General features: G+C 47.4%; 1 protein-coding gene across 2 annotated transcripts; it reads left to right on the forward strand.

The window, feature by feature from the left end:
- Nucleotides 1-1,925: 1,925 nt before the first annotated feature.
- ifrd2 (interferon-related developmental regulator 2) lies at nt 1,926-14,638 on the forward strand. 2 transcript variants are annotated; one of them, XM_061670776.1, is made up of 12 exons: nt 1,926-2,664; nt 5,048-5,164; nt 5,931-6,015; nt 6,104-6,228; nt 6,353-6,510; nt 7,658-7,711; nt 8,223-8,401; nt 8,510-8,618; nt 8,911-9,045; nt 9,386-9,514; nt 12,867-12,959; nt 13,136-14,638. In XM_061670776.1, exons 1-12 carry the CDS (start codon nt 2,622-2,624, stop codon nt 13,214-13,216), a joined length of 1,308 nt encoding a protein of 435 aa, XP_061526760.1. In that variant the 5' UTR covers nt 1,926-2,621; the 3' UTR covers nt 13,217-14,638. The 2 variants fall into 2 exon arrangements, with proteins under 2 accessions (XP_061526760.1, XP_061526752.1); XM_061670768.1 differs by lacking the exon at nt 1,926-2,664 and having other exon boundaries at nt 5,073-6,015.
- Nucleotides 14,639-14,794: the final 156 nt, after the last annotated feature.

Raw genomic sequence — 14,794 nt, forward strand, 5'->3', positions numbered from 1 at the left:
AGCTTTGTAGGTGGAATTCTTTCCCATTCTTGCTCGATGTACAGCTTCGGCTGTTCAACAGTCCGGGGTCTGCGTTGTCGTATTTTACGCATCGTAATGCGCCGCGCATTTTCAACGGGAGACGGGTCTGGACTGCAGGCAGGCCAGTCTAGTACCCGCACTCTTCTGCTACGAAGCCACGCTCTTGTAACACGTGCAGAATGTGGTTTGGCATTGTCTTGCTGAAATAAGCAGGGGAAAAAGACGTTGCTTGGATGGCAGCATATGTTTCTCCAAAACCTGTATGTACCTTTCAGCATGAATGGTGCTTTCACAGATGCGTAAGTGACCCATGCCATTGGCACCAACACAGTCCCATACCAACACAGATGCTGGCTTTTGAACTTTGCGTCCATAACAGTCCGGATGGTTCTTTTCCTCTTTTCCTCTTCAGTCCATCTTAGATGAGCTCGGGACCAGCGAAGCCGGCGGCGTTTCTGGGTGTTGTCGATAAATGGCTTTTGCTTTGCATAGTCGAGTTTCAAGTTGCACTGACGGATATAGCTGTAGAGCTGTATTTACTGACATTGGTTTTTCTAAGTGTTCCTGAGCCCATGCGGTGATATCCTTTACACATTGATGTCGGTTTTTGATGCAGTGCCGCCTGAGGGATCGAAGGTCACGGGCAGTCAATGTTGGTTTTCGGCCTTGCCGCTTAGATGCAAGTGATTTCTCCGGATTCTCTGAACCTTTGGATGATATTATGGACCGTAGATGATGAAATCCCTCAATTCCTTGCAATTGTACGTTGAGGAACATTGTCCCGAAACTGTTGGACTATTTTCTCCCGCACTTGTTCACAAAGAGGTGAACCTCGCCCCATCTTTGCTTGTGAATGACTGAGCAATTCGGGAAAGCCCAATCATGGCACCCCCCCTGTTCCCAATTAGCCTGTTCACCTGTGGGATGTTCCAAACAGGGGTTTGATGAGCATTCCTCAACTTTCTTAGTCTTTTTTGCCACCATCCATCCATCCATCCATCCATTTCCTGAGCCGCTTCTCCTCACTAGGGTCACGGGGGTGCCGGAGCCTATCCCAGCTATCATTGGGCAGGAGGCTGGGTACACCCTGAACTGGTTGCCAGGCAATCGCAGGGCACATACAAACTAACAAACAACCACTCACATTCACACCTACGGGCAATTTAGAGTTGTCAATCAACCTACCATGCATGTTTTTGGGACGTGGGAGGAAAGCGGAGTGCCCGGAGAAAAGCCACGCAGGCACGGGGAGAACATGCAAACTCCACACAGGCGGAGCCGGGATTTGAACCCCGGTCCTCAGAACTGTGAGGCAGACTGAATGTGTGTGCGAGTGGTTGTTTGTTTGTATGTGCCCTGCGATTGGCTGGCAACCAGTTGAGGGTGGACCCCGCCTCCTGCCCGATGACAGCTGGGATAGGCTCCAGCACGCCCGCGACCCTCGTGAGGAGAAGCGGCTCACAAAATGGATGGATGGATGGATGAGTTGCGACATGGGCAAATTAGATCAGGGGTCGCCAAACTTTTTTGTTCAATTATGGGCCACCTTTAAAAAAAAAAATGAAATCGACAAATGGGCCGTGTCATTTGTAAATAAATTATGTAAAAACATAAATCCGTATGCCAAATATGTAGTTTTACCTCCAACGACCGGAGACAAAATTCCTTGTGTGTTTTTTGGACATACTTGGCGAATAAAGATGATTCTGATTCTGATAAAAATAATGAAATATATTTTTTAAATGTATTAATCATAATTAATTTAATTACAACTAATTCAACCAATTATGTAATGAAAAATGACAAAATAATGTACGATGGATGGATTGATTTCGTCCGATAATTCATTCAGGAAGTTCCGGCAGCTGACGTTGACGCATCAGTGACGTATGCCACGCCACGCTCTCATCGCGTTGCAAAACTATTTTACATTTCACTAGTGACTAAATAGTCGCTTTGAAAGAGACTAGGGAGTAGGGAATGAGTGAACGATTTCGAACATACAATTGCTTTTGTTTTGCGTGGCGGAAAGGGCCATCGTTGTGAAAAGGAGCTGGCAACCGTGGTGCGAGCCCACCTGGCAAGCCGGCAACCGGCCGGCCGGCGGCCGGCGTGCTGCCGCCAGCGAGCGGAAGGAAGGAAGGAAGGAAGGGAGTGAGGGAGGGAGGAAGGAAGCAAGCAAGCAAGATGGTGGACGTCACGACCGCAGCGTGCTTCAAACTTCACCCCAAACTCTTTGACAAATGCTCATTGTGCCAACCCGGGATGACGTATAGAATACCCGGCGACAAACATAGATAATACACCGATAACAACCGTGAAGCTCGCCCGTGGACAAGGATTACATTACCGGGTGGAAGTGAGCGTTGAGTTGGGGCGGTTGTTTGTTGCTGGCCGCCACTCAAAACATCGGCCAACACGTCAGGGTTTTAATTTGAAATAGTCTTGGTGGAAACGCAGCCAGATGTCTCCAGGCCGACTGGAGAGCTGAGAGGGGCTTTTTTTTTGTTCTTTTTTCTTCTTTTTTAATATATAAAGTAGGCTAACGTTAGCTTCGCCTCGCCTAGCTTAAGCCAGGTGGCCGCTGGAAGCTGCTCGCCATGCCGCGAAGTAAAAAAGGGAAACGCGGCTCCACTAAAGCGGGTAAGTGTGCGCACGACACAGAATGCGTATAATTGACGCACCTCAAGACCGGGCGCTGACCGAGTGACAATACCAACAGGCTGACTTTATGGTGGGACTTTGCCACATGGCAAGTTATTGGTTGACGCGGAAATCTTTCCTGTTCTATCACGTGCATTGTAGTCAGTGTTCCAGGAAGGCAACTATGTACGCGAAGTTACGTGTTTCTACGTCAATGTCATATTCATTCGGAGTCAGAGGTGGGAATAGTCATACTCTGTACTTATGTAGAGTTACAGGTACTACTACTACTACTACTACTCGGGGGGGAAACAAAGAAAAAGACTGCTCTAAGTCCTGATTCAACTCCTTGAGTGAAAGTAACAAAGTACACACTTCTGAATTCAGTACAAAAATACAAAATGATTTCTTATTTCAATTACATACAATACCCATTTTGATCAGTTCCCCCCAATTATCACGTTGCATAGAAGGGAAAATCACATCCGAATATGTTCCCATTGCTTCGCTAATGTTGTTAACTGACACAGAATGCTAAATGAGCGAATAACAACTGAAGAAATACACATTACCTTTACGGTATGTTTGTGTCGTATGAGAGCGTTTTGGAACGGCAGAAGCTGGCGGTTGTCAGGCTGGCGCAAGACAACTTGCCACGAATTGCTCTTGGGCCCGACGACAACAATTCTCTTCAATAAAGCCATGAACGGGGAATACCTTGCTTCTCTAAATCTGTTGCGTCATCGTCGTTAATGCACCCTGGTTCACATTCCTTTATGTCGCTGTGGTATGTTTTGTTTTAATGCCTTATAAGACCCCGACAGCTCAGTCAGTCAAGATCTCATGTGCAGTTGACTTTATCAAGTTAAAATTAGTTATCAAATTATTCGTAAATGTTTAGTTTACGTTGCGTGGTTTTGACAAAGTAAGTCGTACGAACTTGGATTTTTTTTTCAAATGGGAGTAAAGTAAAAATATCTGCAAAATCTTGTTGAGTCACAAGTTATTTGTACTTGGTGACTTCCCACTACTGTAAATAGTTTTCTATTTACAGTTGTGCGCGGCTACGAAAAAAAACCGTGGTTTTATTTCAATGTTTCCAATGACAGCTGCGTGTAAATAAAGTTCCCCGTGCGGGTCTGACATGGTCACACGTGTTTTGAGCGTGCGCTGTGGTTGCCACATGTCGTGTGCATCCTCACGTTTTGTGTACTGACGTGGCTCTCGGAGACACACACACGCTCACACACGTTGCATTTTCTCCCACAAGACAGCAGAATGGCTTCTAGTATTGACACCAGTGCCTAATCCATCAATTTTCTGTCGCGCTAATCCTCATTAGGGTAGGGGCTGAGCCGGAGGCCAGCATCCTCCCGCTGATCTGTTGCCTTGTTACCCCAGAAAAGCACGATGGCACAAAATGCTATTGGTTTGAACTTGGAAGTTTTTTGTCTTTTTTTTTGTGCGCCCATTATGAGTGGGCGATATGTGCAGTATAATTGTGTATCGCTTGTACATGTTGGAAAAGCTCACTTTGGAAAAAGCTCACATTTAATCTTCTCTTCACGGTCATTCTTTTACACCATTTTCTTACATATTCCATTTCATAACCTCCATCACTTACCCACACATCCTATATTGACTTAATTCATTCCTTGGTCCATACATCATCTTCAGTATCTCTTCGTCAGGAGTTTCTCCAGCTGCAGTTGACGGCTAAAGGTAACTCCTTTTGACCCTCGTCCCAATCACGTCGCCCCCGTGACGATTTTTTCTTTTCTTTCTTCGTCTCGTCCGCTAGATTGCATTTCCGTAGTCTGTAGAAAAAGTCTCAAACTAAAACAAGTTTCTCTCTGTTGGCATCGAGGACACACTTTGACCTACGGAAGTAGCAAAAAGAAAAACTTCCTGGGCAATAAATTCGAATGAATCCATTAATCGCCCTGCCCTATGTCGCAGTGAGAATCCAACACCACTGCACCCACAAAAGTTACACTGCACTCCACGCTAGACTAAATATTGACCTCTGGAGTACCTTGATGACCTGGCAACATGAACACACGCGCACACATCACATACCATGTGCCATTGAGGATTGTGCACATGGAATGCTGGTCACCTCTAATCTAACAGTAGAAAGTCCTGATCCAGCAGTAACTGAGGGCGAGCTTAGTTTGCCCGCACGGGCACGTTTATGGCTTAGTGACGAAAACGGAGAGCTGAGCAGAGTTGACTAACCTCTGTGTTTTTTTGTTTTTGTTTTTGTTTTTTTACTGTCAGTCTGTTTTTACAATTCGAGTCTCTTTTCTCATTTGCCAACATTCGTAATTTTCACCCCATGAAGTTATTCAATTGCTGCAAATCTCCATGTCTTGCCTGTCAGGTGTGAAAAATGGAGCGAAGGCGGAGTCGGGAGCCAGCGACGACGAGCTGACGTCGGACGTTCTCAGCCACTACAGCAGTGCCAGTGAAGGCACCTCCGTCCTAGAGGAGGGCACAGGTTTGCTACAAACGCGCACGACAGGGTTATTATTACTCGCCATTTCAATTCATTTGCTTGATGTACTATGGGCAAAATTAACTTTTTAAATGTTTTGTTTAACTGGCGATGGCATTGAATACCGGGGATCCGTGAGCTGTAACCTGGGGATCTGCAAAATTATTTTCAATTAATTAGCAGTACGTTTTATTTTATTTAAAAAAGGACATACCTACACCACATATATAGACCGACACATCAGTAAAACAAACATCGTGGATATGTAATGTAAATTGGCCATTATTTGTGTGATTTTAATTAGAGGAATGAGCTGTAGAATGCCTACTTCGGTCTTACGAGCAAATAACTTTCGAGGGAACTACTTAATTTACCGATGTCGATTTGAATAAAAAATATAGTTTTGAGTCAAACGGGTACAAATTTGGAAAGCGGCTAACAACGCCAAGTTTTGTTACTCGGTAAGAGAGGCTGCGATTTATGTCCTGCACACAATAAATACAGGGGATGAATAATAAAAAAGGGGGGAAAAATGAAAGATGTGGCAGTTGGTATCAAAGCCCGCTCAAATTGCAAGGGAGGGTAAATTTCTCGCTCACGTTGAATTTATGCTCTGATCAATTTATCGGATTGATGCACGGGAGAAAGCTTGGATGGAAGGCGGAAGGCGTTGTGAGAGACCTCTTTCAGTTTTCCACATATCTTTATTTCAAGACTAATGTTCATCACCAACTCACTTCCTTTGTTCCTTCTAAACGACCAAACGCAGGAGGGGAGCAGGTGGACGAGCAGACTGCCCAAGAAGAAACGGAAGATAAACTCAAGCAGTGCATTGACAACCTCACGGACAAGAGGTGAAGCCCCATTTTGACAACATGAAAATCCACAATGTCGGGATGTCACTAAAAACTCTTTCCTCTCCTGCGCTCGTCTCTCGCTCAGTGCAAAGACTCGACTCGCGGCCCTTGAGTCCTTGCGATTGGCCTTCTCATCCAAGTTGTTGTACGACTTCCTCACAGAGAGACGCTTCACGGTCAGCGACTGCTTGGAGAGAAGCTTGAAAAAAGGTCGACATAGGTTCCGTACCTGCATATTTTGCCTACGATCGTTGCATCCCTCGCACTTATCGCTAAACAAATACTTAGTTAAGCCAGACTAACAGTCGCCGCCGTGTTGCCGCCACGCGTCCAGGCGGCGGAGAGGAGCAGGCTGCGGCCGCCACCGTCTTCGCACTGCTCTGCATTCAGCTGGGGGGAGGAGACGAGGCGGCGGAGGGCTTCAACATACTGCGCCCCATCCTGACCACCATCCTGATCGACAACACTGCCGGCATGATTGCGCGTCAAAGTGTGAGTTATCATATGAAACCTGGTCACTGCTTTATTTGGTTCCTTATTAGACCTGGAACCATATGAACATTTAATTTGACAATTAGCTGGACAAAAATGTCACAATTATCGGTACTATCTTCATATTACTAAAAGAAACAACAAATAATAGATACACGCTCGCTTACATTTTGAATACGAAAACTAGAAAATCTGAAACCCTATGTACTTTTTGACATTTGAAATTTTTCAAAAGCAACCTCCAAAGTTAATTTCATGTATGCAAAATCCCAAGAAATGCACTTCAATTGATTAAGATGACAAGTGATGTTTTTCAAAGTTACGGGACTACATTGAAACAAACTCATTAATTATAGACTTTGTTAATCATTTTCCTTTCAATCAAATGAAAATGTGTAATTCAATTCGATTTTGGTAGAACATAAACAACACACGTCAATCAAAAAAGTTTTTTTTCCATCAGGTCGACTGGTTAGAGCGTCTGTCTCACAGTTCTGAGGTCCGGGGCTCAATCCCCGGCCTGTGTGGAGTTTGCATGTTCTCCCGTGCCTGCGTGGGTTTTCTCCGGGCACTCCGGTTTCCTCCCACATCCCAAAGACATGCGTGCTAGGTTGGTTGAAGACTCTAAATTGCCCGTAGGTGTGAATGTGTGTGCGAATGGTTGTTTGTTTTTATGGGCCCTGCGATTGGCTGGCGACCAGTTCAGGGTGTGCCCCGCCTCCTGCCCGATGATAGCTGGGATAGGCTCCGGCACGCCCGCCACCCTTGTGAGGAGAAGCGGCTCAGAAAATGGATGGATGGATGCTTGGTGCCAATTTGAATTAAGTGCAATTATAGGAGTAATATTTCAAGCTAAATGTTTATCCTGGCAGTATTCACAAGGTTCTAATTTGGCTACATTCAAGCTTTTGGTCAAGTAAAAGAATCACGCAGAGGCTGCTGCGGCCACAGCTCTCGCCTAGACACTCACACGTAGACTCGTTAATGACACAGGCCGCCCCGCCTCTCGAAGGCACATGCGCGTACCTAGCACAGACACCGCAATATAGAAAGTATTTTCTATACACGTGATGCTTGTAAAATGTGTAATATGTAAAAGGACTGAGTAAAGTTCTAACAGAAAAAAACAAACTTGTGTCCCTGTCAGTGTGCCAGAGCTCTGGGGATGTGTTGCTATGTGTCTGCTGCTGAAGACGGAGAGGTGAGAACTGCGTCTTCTAAAAGAGCTTAGACTGCACTTGACCTAGCGGGTCTGTGAAGAACTGTACAGTTACAGGGGATCCTTGGTTTACAATGGCGACGACGCTACGACATCACTTTCGGCGTCGACGTGTGGCACAAACTCTCAATTACTGACATACTTGGTGTTTTTTTAAATGGTTTTTATTTGTATTTCTGTATTGTATCTGTATTTATGGCCTAGAATTGTTTTTCATAGAAATATTTGCAGGAATTCTGACTTTACAACCGCATTATCATAGTTAGTGACAAGACCACGGCCATTTTGGACTTTGCTGCCGCCACAGGAACATTGCAAACCAAGGACCCGTTGTACTAGGTTGTAAAAAAGATATCCATACATACAATAAAATATGCTTCCAGTACTACGGTATATTTTGTATTTAGGGAAACGGACCGGGAATGTGTGTGTTTTGTTTTGCACACATCAAACAGCAATTTGTTTTGTCTCTTTTCTTTTTGAATCCTGTCAGGACTTGATCAAGTCCTTGTCCCTGCTGGAGAGCGTGTTCATGTCTTCCTACCCCAACAGAGAGGGAACGCTGCCCACCCCCAAACCCGGCAGCCCGGGGCTCCACAGCGCCGCCATGCAGGCCTGGTCCCTACTGGTCACCCTCTGCCCCGCATCCAAACTCTCTGTCCTGCTGCACATGTGAGTCCATATACATTTTTACATCTGCAGAATTGAATGAATGTTTTTTTTTTTCTTTGTACTCCAATTAACATGATGGCATGCTAACGATACAGTACTGTGTCGCAGCCACCTCCCCAAGCTACAAGCTTGTCTGCAAAGTAGTGACGTCAACTACCGGATCACTGCGGGAGAAACCATCGCCCTGCTGGTTGAGCTGGGACGCGAGATCGATGAGGTACGTACACGCACACGTCGGTCCTGTTGACGAGGAATGCGACGACACGCTTTGAACTGCGGAAGCCGCGTGAAAAGAAGCGGAAGGATAATCGTTCATTGTGGTGGCTCAGAAAATAAGGAGCTGTAGCGACTATATGAAAAAAGTGTTGTATTTTATTACAATCTCTTGATATGATCAATTACATACAATACATAATACTACTGAGTGTGTTTATTTAAAAATATGGAATTAAGTGTTCTGGAAAAATTGTGTAAGCCTTGACTTTTTGTTGTTGTGTTTTTGCGTGCAGGACTTTGAGTTGGAGGACGGCGAAGGTTTGTGTGAAAGTCTGAAGAGTTTAGCGACAGACAGCCACAAACATCGCGCCAAGAACGACAGGAGGAAACAGCGCTCCATCTTCAGAGAGGTTCTACACTACATTGAGGTGGGCCTTAGGTGGCGCCGTCAATCATCGTAAGATGTGCGGGCATGGCCTGCTTTCCGGGGAGTAGCGTTCCACTCGAGTCCCGTGGCCTCGTTCCACGATGTTTTTGTTCTGGGGAGCCATGTGACTTATTTGTTCTGCCCAGTCTGAATCATATCCTGCTATTTTGATTTTTGTGTCCTTTTTATGATTTTTTTTCCCAAAATAAAAGGCATCCCATTAGTACCAATAGGCATCTCCCCCATCTGTAGTTAAATTTTGAAATGCACTCAATTGGCCTTTACACGTCTCGGCCGGTGTGTTCGTGGTACTTGAGAATGTCCTGTTATGTCTTCTTTAGAACGAGGACTTCACAGAAGAGAAGATCAGGTTCGGAGTGGAGAGCGTGTACATCGACAGCTGGACGAGGCGAAGAATTTACGACTCCTTTAAAGAGGTCCTCGAGTCCGGGGTCAGCCACCATCTGCAGGTCAGCAAGTACTTTTTAAACATTTATTTTTCCAGTACCATTCAAATTCATTTTACATATTGTTCTGGAAGTGAATTTCCGAGGTTGGCAGTGCTGCATTGGAAATTACACGAATAATTATAGTAAAATCGCTTAAGCTTAAAGATTTCTGACTCCCTTGATTGCAACACGCAGTACTTACGTGGTGAATAAAGTTTTGTCTGATTGTGGCTTTTAATGCCCATGGGAAGGGGGACCCACGTTACCCATGGGCTCATGCCCCCGGTGAGAGGTACCGAGCAGGTGTGGGTATACTTATTGCTCCCCGGCTCGGCGCCCGTACGTTGAGGTTCACCCCGGTGGACGAGAGGGTAGCCTCCCTCCGCCTTCGGGGTGGGGGGACGGGTCCTGACTGTTCTTTGTGCCTATGCACCAATCAGCACTTCAGAGTACCCACCCTTTTTGGAGTCCTTGGAGGGGGTGCTGGAGAGCACTCCCGCTGGGGACTCTATCGTTCTGCTGGGGGACTTCAATGCTCACGTGGGCAATGACAGTGAGTGATTGGAAGGAACGGCCCCCCTGATCAGAACCCGAGCGGTGACACTCGGGTGAAGAGAGGGGCGGAGCTGTCAACCGATCACCACCTGGTGGTGAGTTGGCTCCGATGGTGGGGGAAGATGCCGGTCCGACGTGGCGGGCCCAAACGTATTGTGAGGGTCTGCTGGGAACGTCTGGCGCAATCCCCCGTCAGAAGGAGTTTCAACTCCCACCTCCGACAGAGCTTTGCTCATGTTCCGGGGGAGGCGGTGGACATCGAGTCCGAGCGGACCGTGTTCCGCGCCTCCATTGCTGAGGTGGCCGACCGGAGCTGTGGCCGTAAGGTGGTCGGTGCCTGTCGTGGCGGCAATCCCCGAACCTGTTGGTGGACACCAATGGTGAGTGATGCCGTCAAGCTGAAGAAGGAGTCCTATCAGACCTTTTTGGCCTGTGGGACTCCTGAGGCAGGCCAAGCGGAATGCAGCTCTGGTGGTCGCTGAAGCAAAAACTCTGGTATGGGAGGAGTTCGGTGAGGCCATGGAGAAAGACTTCCGTGCGGCTTCGAGGAAATTCTGGTCCACCATCCGGCGTCTCAGGAGGGGGAAGCAGTGCACCATCAACGCTGTGTATAGTGGGGATGGGGCGCCGCTGACCTCGACTCGGGACATTGTGAGCCGGTGGGGAGAATACTTCGAAGACCTCCTCAATTCCACCGACACGCCTTCCCATGAGGGAGCAGTGTCTGGGTTTTCTGAGGCGGGCTCTCCTATCTCTGTGGTTGAGGTCACCGAGGTGGTTAAAAAGCTCCTCGGTGGCAAGACCCCGGGGGTGGATGAGCTTCGCCCGGAGTTCCTAAAGGCTCTGGATGTTGTGGGGCTGTCCTGGTTAACACGCCTCTGCAACATCACATGGACATCGGGGGCAGTGCCTCTGGATTGGCAGACTGGGGTGGTGGTCCCCCTTTTTAAGAAGGGGGACCGGAGGGTGTGTTCCAACTACAGGGGGATCACTCTCCTCAGCCTACCTGGTAAGGTCTATTCAGGGGTGCTGGAGAGGAGGGTCCGTCGGGAAGTCGAATCTGAGATTCAGGAAGAGCAGTGTGGTTTTCGTCCTGGCCGTGGAACAGTGGACCAGCTCTACACCCTCGGCAGGGTTCTCGAGGGTGCATGGGAGTTCGCCCAATCAGTCTAAATCAGTGTTTTGTGGACTTGGAGAAGGCGTTCGACCCTGTCCCTCGGGGGTCCTGTGGGGGGGGGGGGTGCTTCGGGAGTATGGGGTACCGAACCCCCTGATACGGGCTGTTCGGTCCCTGTACGACCGGAGTCAGAGTTTGGTCCGCATATCTGGCAGTAAGTCGGGCTCCTTTCCGGTGAGGGTTGGACTCTGCCAAGGCTGCCCTTTGTCACCGATTCTGTTCATAACTTTTATGTACAAGAATTTCTAGGCGCAGCCGAGGCGTAGAGGGGGTCCGGTTTGGTGGCCTCAGTATAGCATCTCTGCTTTTTGCCGATAATGTGGTTCTGTTGGCGTCATCAAGCCGTGACCTCCAACTCTCGCTGGAGCAGTTTGCAGCGGCTGGGATGAGAATCAGCACCTCCAAATTTGAGACCATGGTCCTCAGTCGGAAAAAGGTGGCGTACGCTCTCCGGGTCGGGGATGAGATCCTGCCCCAAGTGGAGTAGTTCAAGTATCTTGGGGTCTTGTTCACGAGTGAGGGAAGAATGGAACGGGAGATCGACAGGCGGATCGGTGCAGCGTCTGCAGTGATGCTGACTTTGTATCGGTCCGTTGTGGTAAAGAAGGAGCTAAGCCGAAGCTCTCGATTTACCGGTCGATCTTCGTTCCTACCCTCACCTACGGTCACGACCTGCAGCTCGTGACCGAAAGAACGAGATCCCGGATACGAGCGGCCGAAATGAGTTTCCTCCGCAGGGTGTCCGGGCTCTCCCTTAGAGATAGGGTGAGAAGCTCGGTCATCCGGGAGGATCTCAGAGTAGAGCCGCTGCTCCTCCACATCGAGAGGAGCCAGATGAGGTGGCCGGGGCATCTGATTCGGATGCCTCCCGGACGCCTCCCCGGTGAGGTGTTCCGGGCATGTCCCACCGGGAGGAGACCCCGGGGACGACCCGGGACACGCTGGAGAAACTATGTCCTTCGGCCGGCCCGGGAACGCCTCGGGATCCCCCCCGGAAGAGCTGGATGAAGTGGCTGGGGAGAGGGAAGTCTGGGCGTCCCCGCTATAGCTACTTCCCCCGCGACCCGACCTCGGACAAGCGGTAGAAAATGGATGGATGGATGGATGGATTTGAATGCAGTCTATTTGCTACGCAGTGATTTGCTACGCGTTCCATGAAGTCAATGATAACAGGTTGTTCAGTTATCCATCCATTTTCTGAGCCGCCTATCCTCACTAGAGTCGCGGGCGCGCCGGAGCCTATCCCAGCTGTCATCGGGCAGGAGGCGGGGTACACCCTGAACTGGTTGCCAGCCAATCGCAGGGCACATACAAACAGACAACCATTCGCACTCACAGTCATGCCTACGGGCAATTTAGAGTCTCCAAGTAATGCATGTTTTTGGGATGTGGGAGGAAACCGGAGTGTAAACAAAACAAAAAAAATATTTATTACATGTAACATTTTTTTTTAGCATGAATCATGGAAGTTGGATGCACTTTATTTGCTTTTTGCGGGCCACATAAAATGAGGTAGCGGGCCGGATCTGGCCCCCATGCCTTGAGTTTGACACCTGTGAGCTCGCGGCAGGAATGTCGACGTGTGAAGTTGGGCGACAAACTCAGCTGAGTCCATCCAAGTTTTCTTTTGTGCGGCTGCAGTCGAACCCGCTTCTGAGAGACATCATTGGCCTCGGCCCCCCCGTCGTCCTCGACGCCGCCGTCAAAGCCAACAAGATCTCACGATTTGAGAAGGTATAAATTCCTTTCTTTCGGCCTCACGCTTCACGTCTGTCGCACGAAGGCCGAGCATCAAGCGTCGCGTGTCTTTTTCTCGCTGTCGTCTTCGAGGCCACTAGTATTGTACCGTATATCCTTCTTTCCATTGATGCTTGCCAAGCTGAGCGATGACTCCCGTTTTCCTTCACCAGCATCTTTTCAACTCGGCTGCCTTCAAGGCCAGGACGAAGCAGAGGAACAAAGTCCGGGACAAACGGGCCGACGTCATGTGAGGGCAGAAAAAAATGCGACACCGATCGACCGCCTTCGAGCAGAGCTCGCATACGCTCGGTGAATTAATGACCGTGTATGGATTCCAAACGTTTTCCCTGCGAACACATCTTCCAGATTCGAGATGGCTGACGCTCAAGCTCTGATTGCCCTTATAGGAAAAAAATATTTTGCCTACTTATGATACAGAGGAATCATTTTTAATGATTATTTAATATTCATGTTGAACTGTTAATACTTGTCAAATCACAGAGTTTAACTGGAATGTAAAATGCGATGTGCCTCAGAACAGCAATAGAAGAAGAGGCTTTCTTCATTCTGTTAATTAAAAAAAGCATTTCCGGGGCATCTCGAAAGTGTTCGCAATGCTTGACTTTTTCCATATTTTATGTTACAGCCTTATTCCAAAATGGAACAAATTCTTTTGTTCTTAAATTCTGCACACAACCTCGAATAATGACAATTCCCCCCCCCCAAATGTTCTGATTATTTTTTTTTTAAGAAAGGATCACAATTCCATTGAAATATTCACAGCTTTTCCTCGATACTTGATGCATCTTTGGCAAAAATGAGCGCCTCAACTCGTTTCGAATACGATGCCGCGAGCTCGGCACACCCGATCTTCGGGGAGTTACGTCCAGTCCTCCTGCAGAACATTTCAAACTCCAAGTTGGATGGCGAGCGTCATTTTCAGATCCGGCTAGAAATCGATCGCTGGTCCACTCAAGGCCATCCGCAGAGTGGTCCTCCATTTTATTAAAAAAAAAAAAAAAAAAGTTTTTCACATTGTCATCATAGGGTGTTGTGTGTAGAATGTTGACGGGGGAATTACAAACACACAAAAAAAAATCCATTTTCAAATAAGATTGTGATGTAACAACTTGGGGAAAAAGGAAGCACAGTGAATACTTAGCAGATGCGCTGTATGTTTCGCGGAAGGACGTTTCTGAGGCATTTTCCATCGGAGCAATTCTGTTTTGTGCTTTTTATGACCTGATTGGTGCTAATGACAATGCTAACCTGTGACGAAAAACAAGCGAAGAAACATTTTCGGATATATTATTGCTAAACATTGCAACTCTTTAAAAAGTGTGCGTGTGGTATTTGTACGCTTTGAGTTTCCATCAACACTGTATATGCCTACCGAAATTTCAACCGAATGATTGTCACCTTTTGTACGATGATTTATTTTTTTAAAGGGGAGAAAAAAACCTTTTAACCATCTTGTTGCTAATTGTATTTAAAATGGTATTTAATTAGAAAGGGAAACGGTGCGATGCACCGTGAGGAGACTTTCAATAATGTTATGATCGTGTTTACAGCTACGGGAAGGTTCCGGCCGATGAATATGTGGCCGGCCGCTTTGTCTATTTTATTGCAGGTTGGCATTACTTGAACCATTAAAGGAATGTGTTGAACGTTCACTCCGCCCTTTTCCTTTCTCAAAACAGCACGCAGGTGCAATTTTGTTATGTGAATTCATCAATCATCGGCATTTAATGTGAGTAAAGCACAGCGATCGTCATTTGTTGCCTTTTGTGAGCTCAAACCAGAAACTGCGCCTCCTAACAAAAATATAA

Source organism: Phycodurus eques, chromosome 1, assembly GCF_024500275.1.
Source record: "Phycodurus eques isolate BA_2022a chromosome 1, UOR_Pequ_1.1, whole genome shotgun sequence".
Classification (NCBI taxonomy): domain Eukaryota; kingdom Metazoa; phylum Chordata; class Actinopteri; order Syngnathiformes; family Syngnathidae; genus Phycodurus; species Phycodurus eques.